Genomic DNA, 18,770 nt, shown 5'->3' with positions numbered 1-18,770 from the left:
ATCAAGACCATCCTGGCCAACACAGTGAAACCCTGTCTCTACTGAAAATACAAAAACTAGCTGGGCATTATGGCATGAGCCTGTAGTTCCAGCTACTCAAGAGACTGAGGCAGGAGAATCACTTGAACCTGGGAGGCGGAGGTTGCAGTGAGCTGAGATCATGCCATTGCACTCCAGCCTGGCGACAGAGCGATACTTTATCTCAAAAAAAAAAAAAAAAAAATACTTTAAACAAATATTTAAAGGTTTTATGAACTTGGGAAGTAAGGATACCTCATGTTCCATTTGAATGACTGAGGATTTGAATCAAAGTAAAGATATTGATCCAGCAGAATGGATTTTCTATATCCTTAGCAAGGATTTTAAAAGAGAAAAGACCTGTGATGAAGCATCTATTAAACCACCTAATGGACAATCTTAAAAGCACAAGCTTTTAAAGTCTTTTGTGTCATTGGTTTAACAACATTTATCCATCACTAGATTTTGTAGATGAATAAAAAGAAGGTTTGAATCAAATGTTTTATCAGGAAAAAAAAAAAAGCACCTTATTTCTTTTGTAACTGAGTAAGTATAATAGGAATTTAAGGTCATATAAAAGTTACATTTAACCCGTTACGGATAATGACTAAAGTGCTAAAAGAAACAACCAAAGACCACTGCACCATCCTATATTGCATAGTGTACTGAGTGAAGAAATATGGTGGGTTATAACACAAAGTAGCAGTCATCTGCATTGCTCATATTACAGTCTTTAGTTGAAAGAAAATTATAATATTGATAATTTTACTTGTTCACAAAATTAGTTCCTGTGAGTACTCTCATTCATTCAGTTGACAAGCACTTACATAGTTTCTAAGAAAGAGTGCTAGTACCCATTTCTATCCATTGTTTCACTAGAATCGTAACATTGTAACCTTATAGTATTTTACATTGTGACATTCACATTGCAATACCTCAAGATTAGGTATTAGTCTCAAACGGTGTTACTGAGTATTTGGCATATTCTTAGGAATGCATGCTTATCAAAGCAGAGATCATCTTTATCTTGTACACTGACTTATCCTCATGTCCTAGAATAACTACTGGACCTCAATTAAGTAATTGTTGAATAAATAAATAAATGAATAATGGTCTTTTGAAATATATTTTCCAACTGGTGGTTAAATTTGTTAGAAAATCAAATTTACTTGTCACAACTATCTTCTAAGAATAGCAAACAATAATCAAATACTTGGTAAATAATATGCATTGATGTAATTGCTCTGTATGCATTGGCTCATCGAACTCTTACAGCATACGGAAAATTCTGTTGCTCTCATTGTACAGTATACGAAACATGCTCTGAGGAGTGAAGTTAACACTGATACATTTGTTTGACCCTTTTTCTCTAATGTTAACCACATTTCAGTGAGTTTGTGTTTTCTAGTCTCTCTTAGACTATACTAGCAATTGATGTTTTTCATACTATGTTCTGTTAAAGTCATCAAAATTAACTCTTTCTCTATCTGGTTAAATTAGCACCCAGTCCAAGACTTTGGCTCTATATGATCTGCATATTGTGTACACTCTTATATCTCTCTCACACATCGTTTTCCTCATTGACAGATAGATATATTCTTTTAAAATACACCCACTGTCTCATTTATAAAAACAGGTTCTTCTTATTCACAAACTCTTCTCATCCATACATAATATAAAAAAAACTCATGATAGCAAATTTGTACTAAGGGAAATTTAGAAATTTTAAAGTGTCTTGCAGATGAAAGATTTGTGAATCTTTGCCTTATTTAAATATTATTACATAAGGGTTTCCAAACTAAATTTATGTAACACTCATCTAAAGATCTCTTGTTACTTAACATTAATCCTAAAGAAAACTATGCACTAACTCACTATTGTGAAGTCACTTTTATTTTACTTCAAAATAGTGGTTCTCATGTGAGGACAATTTCATCCCCTAAGTATATTTGAAAATGTCTGAAGACATTTTTGCTTGTTAGAGGAACAGAGAATAGCAATTAACATCTAATGAGCAGAGGCCAGGAGTGCTGCTAAACATCCCACAGTGCACAGCACAGCCCCACACCAGCCCCCCAAAAACCAAACAGAATTCTCCTGCCCAAAATGTCAATCATACTTTTCTTTAAAATATTTACATTTACTTTATTCATTATCTATTTTCTATTTATTTATTTATTTTTGAGAAAGAGTCTCACTGTGTGGCCCAGGCTGGAGTGAGCAGCGCGATCTCGGCTCACTGCAAGCTCCGCCTCCCAGGTTCACACCATTCTCCTGCCTCAGCCTCCCCAGTAGCTGGGACCACAGGCGCCGCCACCTCGCCCGGCTAATTTTTTGCATTTTTAATAGAGACAGGGTTTCACCATCTTGGCCAGGATGGTCTCCATCTCTTGACCTCGTGATCCGCCCACCTTGGCCACCCAAAGTGCTGGGATTACAGGCGTGAGCCACCGTGCCCAGCCTATTTTCTTTATATTTGTCTGTCTATTTATCTATCTATCTCTATCTTCTTTGTTACAACAGATTGGGAGCTACTAGAGAACTGTGGCGCTGTGTGCACTGATATGGATGGCTTATGTTCTCTCACATCATTGCTTACTCCTGAAAGGAAGTAAATGCTTAATACTCTGAATTAGGCCATTGTGATACTCTCCTGAAATGAAAAGCTGTAAATCAAACTCAGTCCACACCTCAAATTCTACCACTCAATAGGAGCAGCGGGGTTAACATACCAAGTGTTAACAGGACTCTTTCCGTTCCAGCACTATCTCATACTCATTTTTTCTGGGTACAATTGTGTTTTTTCTAAGATGTTTAGTTCATTTTTCCCGTTTGTAATTCTGTAGTAAAAGTCTCACTTTCCATTTAACCTACATTTCTTAATGCCGAAAATTATCAGGTACTTTTTCTTCAATGGTGTGTTAAATTTCTTTTGATGTTAGTGAATGCTTTTGTGGCAATCATTCATTTATTTGAAAAATATTTCTAAATCACCGTGCATACAAGACACAGTACTACTATTATACAAGGGTTACACATCTGCAAAAACAGCAACCTCTAGGAATACAGTCCTAATAAATTAGATAAATCGTATAAAGTACAAAATAATGCAAACTCAAAATTGGAGGCACGATAGTACCTGGATGATGTATTATGGGAGTTGCCAGAGATGGATAGATTATACATATTTGTCAGAATCAAAGAAGATTACTTAGAAAAGTGGCATTTAAAATAATCCAGAGAAAACACAGTATTTGATCTGGTAGAGATTTTCTAGAGGGAAAGAAAAGAAGGGATTTAAGGCAAAGGAAAAATGAACAAAGTGTTGTATTAAAAAATGTTGGCTAGTGGGAATTGAACAATGGACACATTGTTCACTTGGACACAGGAAGGGGAGCATCACACACTGGGTCCTATTGCGGGGAGGGGGTAGTGGGGAGGGATAACATTAGGAGACATACCTAATGTAAATGATGAGTTAATGGGTGCAGCACACCAACATGGCACATGTATATATATGTAACAAACCTGCACGTTGTGCACATGTGCCCTAGAACTTAAAGTATAATTTTAAAAAAATGTTGGCTATATATGAGGCATCTAGAAATAATGTAAAGCATAGAATTCATTATCTGAAAAAACATACTTGAGAGCAGCACTATAGGGGGTTGGTTGTATTTTAAAAGCCTTGAATGTCAAGATGTAGAGTTTGGACATTATGTTAGCAGCAATAAGAAATCATCTCGGGTTTGTAAGTATCAGGTTAAGAACCAATATTTAAGAAGACATGTTTGGCAGTGTGTAAAACTGAATGTATCTGGGAGAGGAATAGAAGCAAAGTGTCTGTATCATAAAGCTGGCCCACAAGGAAGACCTTAAAGAGAAGCAAAAGGTACCAGTAAAAATATAGGTAATAAAGGCATTGACACTTTTGTTCATTTTAATTCTTATTATTTATTTATTTATTTATTTATTTTTAGATGGTGTTTCATTTTGTCACCCAGGCTGGAGTGCAGTGGTGCCATCTCGGCTCACTGTAGCCTTGAACTCCTGGGCTTAAGCAATCCTTCCACTTCAGCCCCTGATGTAGCTGGGCTACAGGAACACGCCATCATGCATGGCTAATTATTTTGTATTTTTTGTAGAGACGTGGTTACCGCCATGTTGGCCAGGCTGGTTTCAAACTCCTGAGCTCAAGTGATCCGCCTGCCTTGGCCTCCCAAAGTGCTATGACTACAGGCGTGAACCACTGTGCCGGCCCATACATTTTTATACTTGTTGACTCTATGGTACATTATTTTAAGTGCATTTGAAACAGTTCTAACTATGTTTAAGGAATGATATTTCATAACTTGTGTTCTTCCTTTATTAGAGGTCCTCCAATAAAAAGAAAACATTTAATTTTAAAAATAGGTTTAAAAATTGGCTTACCTTGCAATTATGATATGAAAACATTGAATCATTTTATAAATCTAAAATACATTATGAAATTTTAGTGACACTATATTTCTTATGTTATGAGAAATCTTGCTACTTCAGCGACCTAGGTATTACTTCACCACTAACTCATCATTTATCCCCAACTACAATAAAAAGAGTAACATAATAAGAAAATGGATATATATACAATGATACAAGAGTGGGGATGTCCGTATAATAACAACTAGTCACATGTGGCTATTTAAACTTAAATGTAATTCTATTATGTTTAAGTAAAATGTAAATAATATTTCCTTAGTCACAATACCCACACTTCAATTGCCAAGTAGCCACAGGGAGCTGATTACTGGCTACTATCTGGAGATAGAGAACATTTCTATTATCATAGAAAGTTATATTGGACAATGCTGGGGTAGAAGGTTTATACAAGTGATATAAATCATCACTGTTACCTAATCTCTATGTGCTTATAGGATTTTCTTTTGTAAATATTTAAAAGAAGTATAAAAACAAAAACACCACATTGTAGTTCTGCTTGCTACTGTATTTGTTGTTTTTGCTTCCATGATATCAGTTGAGAACTCAGAATTTTTCATTTTCTGCCTATAATGGCAGGAGAAGGAAATTAATAAAGACACCCCAAAATTATTAGAAAAACTGGAAGATAAATGCAAAAAGAAAATAGTGAAGCTCAAGCCTCTTAAAATGACAGCAAAACAAATTTTTGCTTTTGATAACTGTAGATAAATTGTATCAAGCTCAAAAATGGATGAGTTGGAACAGTTTCTAATACAAGGAAGGACTTCATCATACAATATTTTGCAACCATAAGATTTTGCTAAAAGGAAAATATGACAATGTTCTTTAACCTTTTATGATTTTTGAACATAAGAATTTACTTTACATAGTCTGTAAACGGAAACATGTTGAAAGCATTTGGTGATGAGGAAATTTTAAGAATATATTTTAGTTGTATTTTAATTGCTCTTTATAAATCTAAAAATGAAAATGTTTGGCAATTATGGAATAAATATATTTTATTCTTCTGGGTAAAATTATGAGCCATCAAATTTTTTTTAAAGTATTGCATTCTGACAATGCTAGTGAAAGAAGAACCAAAAAGCAATGACAAGATAGGACACGGTAGAGATGTATTTTGAAGCTGGACTCATTATTTACAAGATGGATATATTTCAGGATCATGCATGCCAATCATTTCTCAATTTGTATATATATACCATTAAAACCAAAAAATATGTAATAAAAATTAAGGTTTTTCTGTTTAAATTTTGTATTAAAAGTTCTAATAAAATTTGTTTTTTTCTCTCCTTTTGTTATTAAAAAATTACTTAGAATATGAAACCAAAAAAGTGTGGCCCAGATAGTAAATATGGCTATTTTGTTTCCTGATACATTGAGGATTAATAAAGTTTAATATATTGATTAATCACATTTTGATTATAATTGTGATACAAATTACAACAATTTATAATTACAAATTGACCAACATAAAATAATTACAATATCGAAGAAGAAGAAGAAAGGAAAGAAGGGGAAGAAGGAGAAGGAAGGAAAAAGAAAGAAGGGCAAAGAAGGAGAAAGAAGAAGAAAGAAAGGAAGAGAAAGAAGGAGAAGAAGGAGGAGGAGAAGAAGGAGAAGGAAGAGGAAGAAGGTGAAGATGTTGATGAATCTGCAGCAGCAGCAGAATCATCTGAGGACTGACACTACCCAACTTCAAGAAACAGTATAAAACTACAGTACTCAAAACAGTAAGGTATTGGTGAAAAAGGAGACATATAGATCAGTGGAAAAAATGGGATCCCAGAAAGAGACTCAAGCAAAAACAATCAACTATGTAAAGGAGCAAATACAATTCAATGGAGAGAGGATTGTCTTTTTAACAAGTGGTGCTGGAACAACTGGACATTCACATACAAAAACATGAATCTAAACATAGATCTTACACATTTCAAAAATTAATTCAAATGAAACATTGATCTAAGTGTAAAACACAAAACTCTAAAACTTCTGCAAAATAACGTAGAAGAAAATCCAAGTGACCTTGGATTCGATTATGACATTTTAGATACAGATTTAAAAGCACAATCCATTAAAAAGGTAATTTGGACTTCACTAAAACTAAATATGTTTACTCTGCAAAAGACACTGTTAAATGAATGAAAAGATAAACCACATACTATTAAAATGTATAAAAAGTGTATCTAATAAAGGACTGATATCCAAAATATACAAAGAACTTTAAAAATGCATCAATAAGTAAACAAATAATTAAATTTAAAAGTTAGCAAAAGATCTAAACTTTTCCAAGGTAGATATGTCAAACTTTTCTCTAATCTAGACATCTCACCAAAAAAAGGTATACAGAAATAAAATAAACCGATACAAAATTAATATCATACATCATTAGGAATTGCAAACTAAAGTAACGAGATGCTACTGCACACCTATTAGAATGACTAAAATTCAAACTACTGACTCACCAAACACTGGTGAGAATGGAGCAACAGAAACTCTCATCTATTGCTGACGGTAATGCAAAATGGCTCAGCCACTTTGAAAGTGAGTTTTTACTTTCAAGTGCTAAACATGGTCTTGCCATACAATCGTCCAATCAAGCTCCTTGGTATTTATCCAAATGAGCTGAATACTTATGTCTGCATGAAAACCTATGCATGATGTTTCTAGCAGTTGTGTTCATAATTGCCAGAACTTGGAAGAAACCAAGATACTGTTCAATACGTGAACGGATAAACAAATTCTAGTACAACCATTCAATTAAATGTTATTCAGCAATAAAAACAGATGAGTTACGAAGTCATGAAAAGACGTGCTGGAACCTTAAATGCATATTGCTAAGTGAAAGAGGCGAGTCCAAAGAGACTACATCCTGCATAATTCCCATTATGTGACATTCTAGAAAAGGCAAAACTATAGTCAGTAAAAAGATCACTGGTTACCAGGTCTTGTGGGAGAAGGAAAGTGAGATAAAGAGGTGGAGCACAAGAGATTTTTTGGGCTGTGGAACTAAATTGGATGATGTAACAGTAGAAACATGGCATTATACACAGGTCAAAACCCACAGAACTATACAATGCAGAGTGAACCCTAATGTAAAGGATGTACTTTACTTAACAATAATCTATCAATATTAGTTCTTCAGTTGTAACAAAAATAACACAATAATGCAAGATGTTAATAATAGGGGAAACTATAAGGGGAGTGGGGAGAAGGTGTATATGGGAACTCTCTGTACTTTCTGCTCAACTAATCAGTAAACCCAAAACTGCTCTTAAAAATGAAGTATATTGTTTAAAAAAAAAAAAAAAAAAAAAAAAAAAACAGACTATTGGACCCAGATGGTAAATAGCAATGACAATTTTTCCTAATATATCAAGAGCCAATCCAGTAAAGTCTAATACATTGATTTATTACAGTCATTTTCTAACTATACATTTTTCTCATGGAAATCATGTGTATGTCTGTGTGTGTGTGTTTGTCTGTTTATAGTTTATTCAGAAAGTGGAAATACAAAAATTCCAAAATATTGGGCATTAAATATCTAGTCATTTTTAAATAAGAAAGATACCTGTAGCTATCTTTTAAAAATAGACATAAAGTAGAATAAGCTATTAAATTGAAAGTTAAAAAATTAGGTATTAACAAGATGTATATTTTTTCTTGTCACAGTTATTTATGTCTCATTTTTATCCAGTTTTTATTCTCTATTAGACTGACTTAAAAATAATTGAAAAGATTTGCTGACATCTCTACTATCCATTCATTCCATAATTTTGATGTTATGTTCTACTGCCTTTTTATGAAATTAATGTTTTTAAATAATTTTAAAACTTCCAAAAAGTTTTATGAATGTGTACTTGATGATAAGCTTAATTAGGAAATTTGAGAGTATGTTATGTCAATTTTATATATACATTTATTGACTTTCAATTTGGAATTCCCATTCATGAATATATACATCCTCTTCAATGAGTTTTAATAACACACACACAAATTGTTATATAATGTAAAAATGGCACAAAAACAACATTTTGAATCATTGCCTTTAGATGGCTTAAAATACTTGGTGATTCACTTACTTTTAATAGTTAACATAATTATTCTTATCCTTTATAAAATAAAAAATAATGTCTCATAAGCAAAATATGCCAGTAATATATACTGTTGGTAATATAATACATAGATTTAACTTCTCTGAAAAAAATTAAAAATTTGTTGGAATCTCAAATAGTGGTCACACTCTAGGCTATCTTTATTGACAGAATGAAATGCATCTCTTACTAAACAGCATAGACCTCACCTTATGATTCTAGCACATGTACCATTTCATTAGCTTTTTGAAATATCTTAGACTCAATTAAAATTCTTCTAAGGCATTCCCAGGCATAAATATGACATTTTGTTAGTCAAAAGAACAGTTTAGTTCTAAAAAATGTAACCTAAATATAATTTTCATTTCACCTTTCCTGTTTCCTTTTATATTCTGTGCCCTTGTACTATATATAATTTATGGTAGACAAGATAATTAGATAATTAGCATTTCATAAATGAGATGCCAGATGAGTGAGATATTCTATTTTGAACGCTTCTTGGAACATTCGCCCTCCTATCTGATAAGCCGATATAGCCTGAAACATTTAATGTATAATACACAGAAAGGTAGTGAAAGCAAAGAGCATATAACTAACACAGGGTGATTTAAAATAAACTGACCTGGACTAGAGAAATGTACGGGTTTGTGTAGTGTAGACTGCATAAACAAGAACTTTATTATTTTTTATAAGTGAAAAAGGACAACAGCGAAGAAGACATGGAATAATCTCTACTCATATCTGAGAATCAAAAGACAATATAAACAACTGAATTAGCAAACTTTAAACCCGTCTGTATTGAATATTGTCTTCTATAATCAGAATCTTATTTTTAATCTATTTCATTGTTTTGGAACTAAAGGGAGAACTGATCAAGCATATTAATTGGTCCAGAAAAGTAACAAAAAAGTACAGGGAAGAATTTAGTTTCTCTGGGCACAAAGTAATTATCTTTACAAGAGAGTAAGGAAAGGAATGAATCTCTTTAGAAATAGTTCAATACATTTAAAAAATGTAAGTTTTTAAGAGAAAAATGGATTGACTTTATTAGTCATTTGCATGGTAACTAGAATAGAGATATAATCATCAAGAAGGTAAAGGTCAGGACTGTCAATTGACCATTTAACCCCTTAAAAAGATATAATTTTAGTAACAATTGGACCCACACGTTTTTCTGTTATTTTAAATATACATGATATATTTCTTATTTTCATTCATTATTAACCTAATTAATTTCATTTAAACACAATTTTAACACATCAGCTTATTTCCCTCTCTTCCTTCCTTCCTTCCTTCAGCCACTCATTCCTTCCTTTCCTTGATGTTGAGATCGAAATGTTTCTGTGTACATGCAGGATCTCCTCTACAAGCTCTTTTAACTATTTATTGCTTTAAACATTAATAACCTTCATGTGTAAATAGTGACTCATTTTTATAGGCAAAGCCCAGTACTGTTAAAGGAAGTACTAAAAACATTAACGATAGCATAAGATTTCATGATGAGATGAATTATATATAAAATGTACTTTACTATTCACACATTTTAAAAATTTGAACCCTTATTTTTCTATATTTTCAGTTCTTTTGTTACAGTATTAAAATGCTTTTTCAGGAAAAAAACGCAACAGTCTGACATATTTTAGTTTTCTGTCTCTTGCGCTTTTCATTTTCATTGAGTTTTTTTCATGTAATTTTTGTCAATGATACATACAGAAAATGAATATTCAGTCATTTTCTTCTCTTCTGTGTTTTGTGTAGAGTACTTTCTATGAGTGCAGATATATTATTTCTACTGAGATTTAAATAATATCGGACTCATGCAATTTGTTCTTCTAAAAATTAACTCACAGATAAAAAGTTATTTTACAAAGAAATCTGTGTGAAAATGGGAGGACGAATTTGAGTTTTCATTGATTAATTTTTAAAAGTGGCTTTTCCCACTGCTCAGTTGTGAAGCTTGCTCTTCCCGATTATGTGAAATCTGCAGGCATTTGTGATTCACTGTGAAAGTTCTGCTTTTCATTTTCTTAAGTTTCAGTTTTAAAAGAAATCTCTTTCATCATAGTGGCAGTATTTAAATGTATGATTAATATTTTATTTTTAAAAACGTTGCTCTGTTATATTTTACAGGCTAGATTCATATAAATTGTATATCACAAGGTTATAGACTTAACACAGTTAAGCTCTTGAAATATAATTCCTCCTGCTATACTTTTTTCGTTATACTCTTGGCATTGTATGCTTAACTTTAATTTTCTTATTGCTCACCAAACTTAGGTTTCGACAGTATCACAGGATTTTTATTTCAGATGTAGTCATAGCTGTTTCCATTATTGTAGGAATATATATTTATTCTTTTGACTTACCACTGAAAACAATATCATCTCTGTGGATCCGAAATGCTAAATGTTCCTCCATTTGGGCCAGCCTTTTAGGATTTTCATCACAAGAATATTGTCAGACAATGGAGAACTACTAAACTTATGCTCCATAAATCCTAGATTAACCCATCTTCTTCCTTTCCAAGCCTGAGTTCTACTTTCCCTCTTCTCATTCATGGAAAGTTCCATATCATCTAGATTACACATGTGGATCTATGTGCAGCCATGATCTACTGTCTCCGGAAACAACCATTGAGATGCTGTTACCATTATTCTAAGATCTTTATGAAGACCACATGGATTTGTTCCGTTTGCTCTAATTTTGACGCTGACTGTTGCTCAATGTCTCCTTTCCACCCTCTACTCATTTAGTCTCTGGGGAATGTTCTGCATGCTTAAAGAAACATTTAGCATTATCATCAGTTAGTTTTAATTAACTTCGCGTACTTGAATGATGGTATGCTAGATGCTAGGAAAATAATTTAAATAGATCTGGTTTCTGCCTTCTAGCCATTTACATATTAAACCGTGATAGAATGAGATGCTATTTTTAATTGGCTAGCCATGAAAAGTGTAACATTTTTAATGTAAAACTTTCTTTAAAAATTAGATAATTCAATTGCCTTCCTCCATGAATTTTTACTTATTCATACATATTGAAATATGGTGAATAGCTAAAATGCTCAAGAATTGTATAATACTTCCATTTTGGATTTCCAAAGTCATGAAAATGACCTTGGCAGCTGATATACAGGCTAAAATATTCTCAACAAACAATTTTCCAGAATGTATAGAGTAATCAAATAAAGGTAGTCTGTGACTGTGGCTGGAATAAAACAAAGACAAGTTCATCTTATAACCAGGAGTGAAACAAGACAGAGACCAGGACCCTCAATGTCCACAAAAGTTTGCATAATTAACTATTGTTTCTTTATAATAACGAACCTACAATATTTTCATTTTTTAGTTAAAGTTACTTATACACTGATCATTGACATGCTCCTAATCCTGAGAACACACAATCCAGAAGCACAGCCGAACTCCTATATAGAACAAGTCTCTTCTCACTGTTTCCTACCTCCATCCAGAGACTCATCTGCTGTGTTTTCTCCTTAGCCATAGCAACTTAAATAAATCTAGTTTTGCTTGACTATTGGTAGACTTTTGGTGATCTGTGACTGGCAGTGGTCTTCATAGTTCTTATGACTGACTTTTATTATTTTATTTAATTATATGTTGGAATTTACAGTTAACTAAGTAGTCAACTATTATTTTAAATTTAGTTTTACTTCGCTTTGTATGTAAATATTAAAGAGTTTAAATTAAAATGCTGTTGATCTGGGTCCTTTAAAAATATTGTTACACGGCCGGGCACGGTGGCTCCCACCTGTAATCCCAGCGCTTTGGGAGGCCGAGGTGGGCAGATCATCTGAGGTCAGGAGTTCAAGACCAGCCTGACCAACATGGAGAAACCCCGTCTCTACTAAAAAGTACAAAATTAAAAAAATGAGCCAGGCATGGTGGTGCGCATGCCTGTAATCCCAGCTACTCGGGAGGCTGAGGCAGGAGAATTGCTTGAACCTGGGAGGCAGAGTTTACAGTGAGCTGGGATCACACCATTGCACCGCAGCCTGAGCAACAAGAGAGCAAAACTCCATCTCAAAAAAAAAAATAAATAATAATAATAATAATATATTTATAGTTAAAAAAAATTTGTATTTTTAGAGACCCACTGATGTAAGAAAAAGAAATAGGAAAAGGAAGGCAATTGACATTTATTCAGTCTATTAAATGTCATGAACTTGACTTAAGTTCAAGGAATTAATTCTCTAGCTTATCATCACATCCCTACAGGAATGACTCCTCTAGTTTATAACCAAAGCTCAACCAGTTGAAGTAATTTTCCCAAAGCCAAAATACAAATAAATGTCAAAATTGACAGATAATCTCCATGTGGGCTCCACAGTATGCTGCTTTCTGAATTTGCTTTAAGGAGAATAGGAGTAAATTACTAAAACTAACCTAATTGAAATCATTTAAACATTATAGTATTTTCAATAACTACTAAACTAAGAATAATTTTTAAAACAATAAGCATATTGTAGTCAGCTTTATATTTTCCATATAAAAAGTAACCAAAAAATTCTAGTTCACCTGGCAATTCTCCAATCTTTTCTCCTAACACTCTGTATTTTTCTCCTAGTCCACTCTACTCCGGTATCACTGGCACCCTTGCTATTCCTAGAAATAAAAACAGTAAACTTGCTACCTCAGGGTCTTTGTGCTTGCCCTTCCCTCTGCATTACACCAACACACATAGTCGCTTTCCTTAATCTCCATTTCCGCCTCTTGACTGCCCTCCTCTCCTTTATTTTCCTTGCTGCCATGTGCTTATCAATATGTACTTAGTACTTACCAATATGTAACATGTGATATGTTGCATTTATTTATTTATTTTCATCCCTACCTAGAATGGAGGCTATAAGAGAAATGAAGTTTGTTGGTGATAGTGGAGGTGATTATTTTGACACTTCGGAGACAAATTCAATTTGTGTTTTTGTTTGTCTTGGTCATTGCTGTAACCCGAGTGCCCAAAACAATGCCTATTACATAGTAGCCACTAAAAAATTTTGTTGAACAAATAAATGAAAACAAATTGCAATAAAACATATTGAAACAGTACTTAGAGTTTAGCATTTTAGGATTTGGTGTAATTGCATATCACACACAAATTCTAAGCTCAAGCTATAATTTTGTCACAAATAGAAAGAGAAAACAAAATCTTCATTACCTAGAAAATCAAATACTGCAATTTAGAACATATTATCTCCCATACCTAGGAAATCCAATACTGCAATTCAGAACATATTACCTCCTATCCTCTATTCTTTTATATTTTATTTCACATATTTCAATTCATTCATTTTCATTTTGATTAGTATATATAATTGTCTACTAAAACCTTGCTAAGTACTAAAACTGCCATGATCACAAGTTTGCTAGTTGTGTGACTCAGCCTCTATAGTCTTCAGAATCCTTGTGTGTATCTTGTGACTAATGAGAGTAACTACTCGGGGCAACTATTAGTAAATGAGTACTCAATGACATAATACCAGCAAAACATTTAGCACTGCCCCTGGTCTATTAGATTCACAAAATTAATTTTGCTCTTATTGATTATGAATAATGATGATGAAGAAAACATAATAAATATGTTCCTATATTTATACAACATTAGTATATACCACATAGAAGGTAAAACTAGTCTAACTTGAAAAAGCATAGCTGAGAAGCCACATTCGCATAGGATAAAGTTATTTTAATATAACACTGTTCATCAAAGCCCTCTCAGATTACCAATTCTCAGTGATTTTGCCCAAATTACCACTTTTTCTCCCCCACCCTTACGTGCACGCCTACCTAAAGCCACAATTTGAAACATAGGGGTATTAACCTTATACATCTCCTTCAATGTTCCTCACTGTTACAAATGAAACTCAGGCAAGGAGTGTTTTACTTTGAACCTGATTAATACTAGCGAGTGTAGTTTTACTTCATTTTGCTGTGGATTTTACTGCACCTTTACTATGACTTCAGGTAGTTTTGAAATGATTTGAGATGCAGATGAAGAGATTTGCTGCAGAGATAAAGGAGGGGGAAGTAGTGTTTACTTACAGTGTATTTCTAGCACCTGCATGGCTACCTGAGGGGTGGCATTGAGGGATTCGTGATCTACTCTGCAGATGACCGCCACTCCATCATCACTCCGGTCCACTCGGAAGTCCAGTGTGCTGCTGACAGTGAATGTCTTGCGATTTGCATCCTCTTCTTTTAAATATTTTACATCTGAAAATAAAATATGAATTTTAAAATGTGACACCTTTCAAAATAAAACAGATTGCATTTATTCAAGATAATGGAAACACCTTCTCCCTATCTTTATCAATTTTTAAGAAGCAAACATTTGTGATTTTAACATTTAATCTATTTCAATTCAATTAAATAAAAATATACTTACTTTAAAAATAAATTCTAAGGGTTAGATCCAGAAAGACAATAAAAGGGTAGGGCGCAGCAATTTTATTTCTTTGGTCTCAGGCTTACCTAGCTTATAATCTGTCACAAGATACTCTTACATACTCCATTAAAACAATGTATATCATCTTACAAAAGTAGTCTTTCTTTTCTCTTAGCTGTAAGTCTTACTAAAACATAATCTTAATTTTCTGAGCCACAAGCACAGTTGGGAAGGGCAAATTTACAACCATATGGCTGTGCTTAAAAGAAAGCACAATGCATTTGAAATATAACTTTAACATGAACAATGTGAGGTGAACATAAATTGCTAAAGAATACTTAGGATGAGAAAGTTGTCATCTTTGGAAAGAAAAGGAGCACAGTCATCTGAATATTTTGAATACTTAAGTATATATTTGCAGTGAAATTTACATTGAGATGAATGCTCTTCACTTGGCTGAGGAATTTATTTCAGCATGAATAAGAGTACTTTCTACAAGATGTGAATTCATTTATCGATATTTAAACTTGCTGTGCATGATTTAGATCCATCGTTAAATGGTGCACTAAAGGATTATTTGTTCCCTGTGGAAAAGAAGTTTAATAATACTTCGCTTAATTTGTAATTTCTCAAGTCTGAAGTAGCTGATAAGAAAAGGACAATTTTAAAGGTTTAGAAATCAAACTGATAGGATAAGGTTAAGGTATCATTATAACAACATCTTAAATTTAGTTGATAGAAAAATGTATTCAATTTTCTTATGCTTTCTGTCATTTTTTTTCGTCATTCAGTATGAAATAAACTTTGATATTGTCAGGAAATAAGTCCTTTCACATAAAATATTTGATTTTAACACATATTAAGTAATTTATTTTAAAAACATTTTAAAATGTATTAATAACAAAAATGAATAAATTCAGTTTCTCAATCTTTGTGCCTTATGCAAAGATTGGATTTGCATGTAATATTTGATTAATAGACATATGCAAGGTTCACTATCACTTATTTCAGAAGTATGAATTTACCATATTGAGTGATTTTAAAGATAAATAAAATAACCATTAGTAAAACATAAAATGGATAGACATGTCTTGTTCTTGAAAATGTGTTTATATTTGGGTTCACATATTAAGGGAAAACGACCTAATTAAGATTTTTACCTCAAAATGTTTTATGTATGTTAGGCAATTCTGAAGAGTAAGAAAATCTCTAACATTTAGAAAGGAGAACAGAAGCATGAAATCTCAATTCCATCTTTTAACTGAAAGTAAATCATGCAGGAGACAGAATTCTATGCAGAATTTTTTATAAACGTGTGTCCTGTGAAATATCTCATCTCATTTTTACTAAAGTCATTTACTAAGATTTTGGCACTTGAAAATTAGGTACAATTCCATTAAAAAATGTTAAATAAAAGACACAATGAGTTTTCAACCAAAATATGTCCGAACAATTCAGATGCATTTATGATTCTTTGCTTATATTTAAAATATTATAAGGTTCTTTTACTTTTCAGTTTCATAGATTTATACAAATATGTTGCCTCATTTTTACATTTATTTTCTTTTTTTATAACTCTGTGCCCAATGTTTACTTGTTCCTAGCTCTAAGCAGTGTCAGAGTGAGAAAATATCGATCTCTTGACAAATGATTCTTATAATTATGCTGCACAATATATGAGAAATTACTGCAAAGTATTACTGCTGGTTGTTTACTTTTTATAACAGCTGCACTTTAAGAACTCACACATCTGCTTCTTTTAGCTGTTTCCCTTACAAAAGTAGCATTTAATGTAATATTAATTGGACACATAAAATTTGATAGCAACTGTATAAATCATAAAATGTTAATGAACTCATTCAAGTAAAATTTTAAAAAGTGTAAATTTGTTGATTTTAATATTGGCTAATGTGATAGATTATAGGGTTACCCGAAGCCTTAAGATGAACAGAAAAAACATTGAAAAGAGCAAATCATAGTATCTTTTCTCATATTTTAGGCTGACCTTCTTCCCCAAAGAAATGAATAGGAAAGATACTTAAAATATATCTCTACTTTCCTGTTCTATATTTTTAAAATAACGATGCATTACACAGTTATAGAGTCAACAGAAATTTTCTTTACATTGCATAGTTTATTTGCTGATACTATATGTATCCTTCTTTCAGGTTCTATTCATTTTCCTTTCTTTTGCATGACAGTTATATTACATGGTGATTAAGAATAGCCTTCTCAAAATGCAACGCACATATGATCTTGTTAAAAAGCAGATTCTCATTCAGTAGGTTAGGGTGTGGAGTCTGAGAGTCTGCTGCTGGCCCACAGACCATATTTTGAGGAGCAAGAGTATAGTGCAAACATTTGACACTGGAGACATAACTAAAGGTGGACTGGGAATGTTGGCACTTACTCTTCCCATCTTTTTCTCTTTTTCTCTCTCTCGTTATTTTTTAATTGTTCCTCTTCAAAAACTTCCACTGGACATTATATATATATATATACACACACACACACACACACATATATCTCTCTTCATTTTACATATTTCAAAATATATATATACACACACACATATCTTCATTTTACATATTTCAAAATATGCACGTCCTATATATTATGTAATGTGTTAATGAAATGACTAGAAAACCTTGAGAACCAACAAGAAACAGAGGAACTTGCAGAAGTTCTTTCATAATCCACTCCTAATCCACTCCTCCTACTCTCTCTACTAGATCTTCTGGACATTTAAATAGTCAAAACGGTGGTCACTTTTCGTGAGTGGGGTGGGAAACTGACTGGGAGAGAATATATTCGGGTTTTCTGGAGTTATGGAAATGCTCTACATCTAAAGGGGTGTGAGTTCATCTGCTTTGTAATTTGTGTCAAAATTTTATAGTTAAGATTAGTTCATTTCAATGTATGTAAATTTTCCCTCAAAAATCACAACTGTAGGCTGGGCGTGGTGGCTCACGCCTGTAATCCCAGCACTTTGGGAGGCCGAGGTGGGAGGATCACAAGATCAGGAGATCGAGACCATCCTGGCTAACACGGTGAAACCCTGTCTCAACTAAAAATACAAAAAATTAGCCGGGCGAGGTGGCGGGGCCTGTGGTCCCAGCCACTCGGGAGGCTGAGGCAGGAGAATGGCGGGAACCCGGGGGGCGGAGCTTGCAGTGAGCCAAGATGGCGCCGCTCACTCCGGCCTGGGCGACAGAGTGAGACTCCGTCTCAAAATAAAAACAACAAAAAAAATAACTGTAAGTTATAGTAATAATTACAATTGAGTGGAGAGTAATTAGAGGGATAGATGAAAAAAATGGCTGAATGTTGATACATTTAAAACTGGTGATGGCATGCAGTGTCTCATTCTATTACTGTGCTTACTTTGCATATGTCAGAAATTTTTCTATAATAAAATTTTTAAACATAGCAAACGAAAAATTCCTCAAGTATAACTGTTAATGAAAATTAGTTGCCTGAACATTTCTTGGTAAAGTCTCAAGATAAAGGACTTTCTATTAGTTTTTATATTAATCTTTATAAAATTTAAATTGTAGAATAGCAATCTCCTTATATTCAGGAGATTAGATCTTTTGTCTTAGCAAGAACTAAGGTGAAAAGAGAAATAGCAAATGTAGGTTCGAGCGCTGGAGCACCCAAAGTGAATAAGTTTAAATGCCTCAAGTTAGGTTAGCTGGGGAAAAATAAATAAATAAATAAATAAATAAATAAATAAATAAATAAATTAGCAGCCAAGATATCTGGATTTTCTTACATCCAATT

At 32.9% G+C, this 18,770-nt stretch overlaps 1 protein-coding gene across 4 annotated transcripts in view; it reads right to left on the bottom strand.

Annotated features, from left to right (window-relative positions):
* The window catches only part of CADM2 (cell adhesion molecule 2), a 1,067,553-nt gene that overhangs the window by 128,368 nt on the left and 920,415 nt on the right, over nucleotides 1–18,770 (bottom strand). For all 4 annotated transcript variants that reach the window (XM_017955045.2, XM_009198278.4, XM_031661802.1 and 1 more), the window contains one exon: nucleotides 14,645–14,815. In XM_017955045.2, the coding sequence (XP_017810534.1) occupies nucleotides 14,645–14,815 (171 nt within the window). The remainder of the gene's footprint in view (nucleotides 1–14,644; nucleotides 14,816–18,770) is intronic.

This window comes from Papio anubis, chromosome 2 (genome assembly GCF_008728515.1).
Source record: "Papio anubis isolate 15944 chromosome 2, Panubis1.0, whole genome shotgun sequence".
Taxonomy (NCBI): domain Eukaryota; kingdom Metazoa; phylum Chordata; class Mammalia; order Primates; family Cercopithecidae; genus Papio; species Papio anubis.
This window is presented reverse-complemented; position numbering and strand designations above follow the sequence as displayed.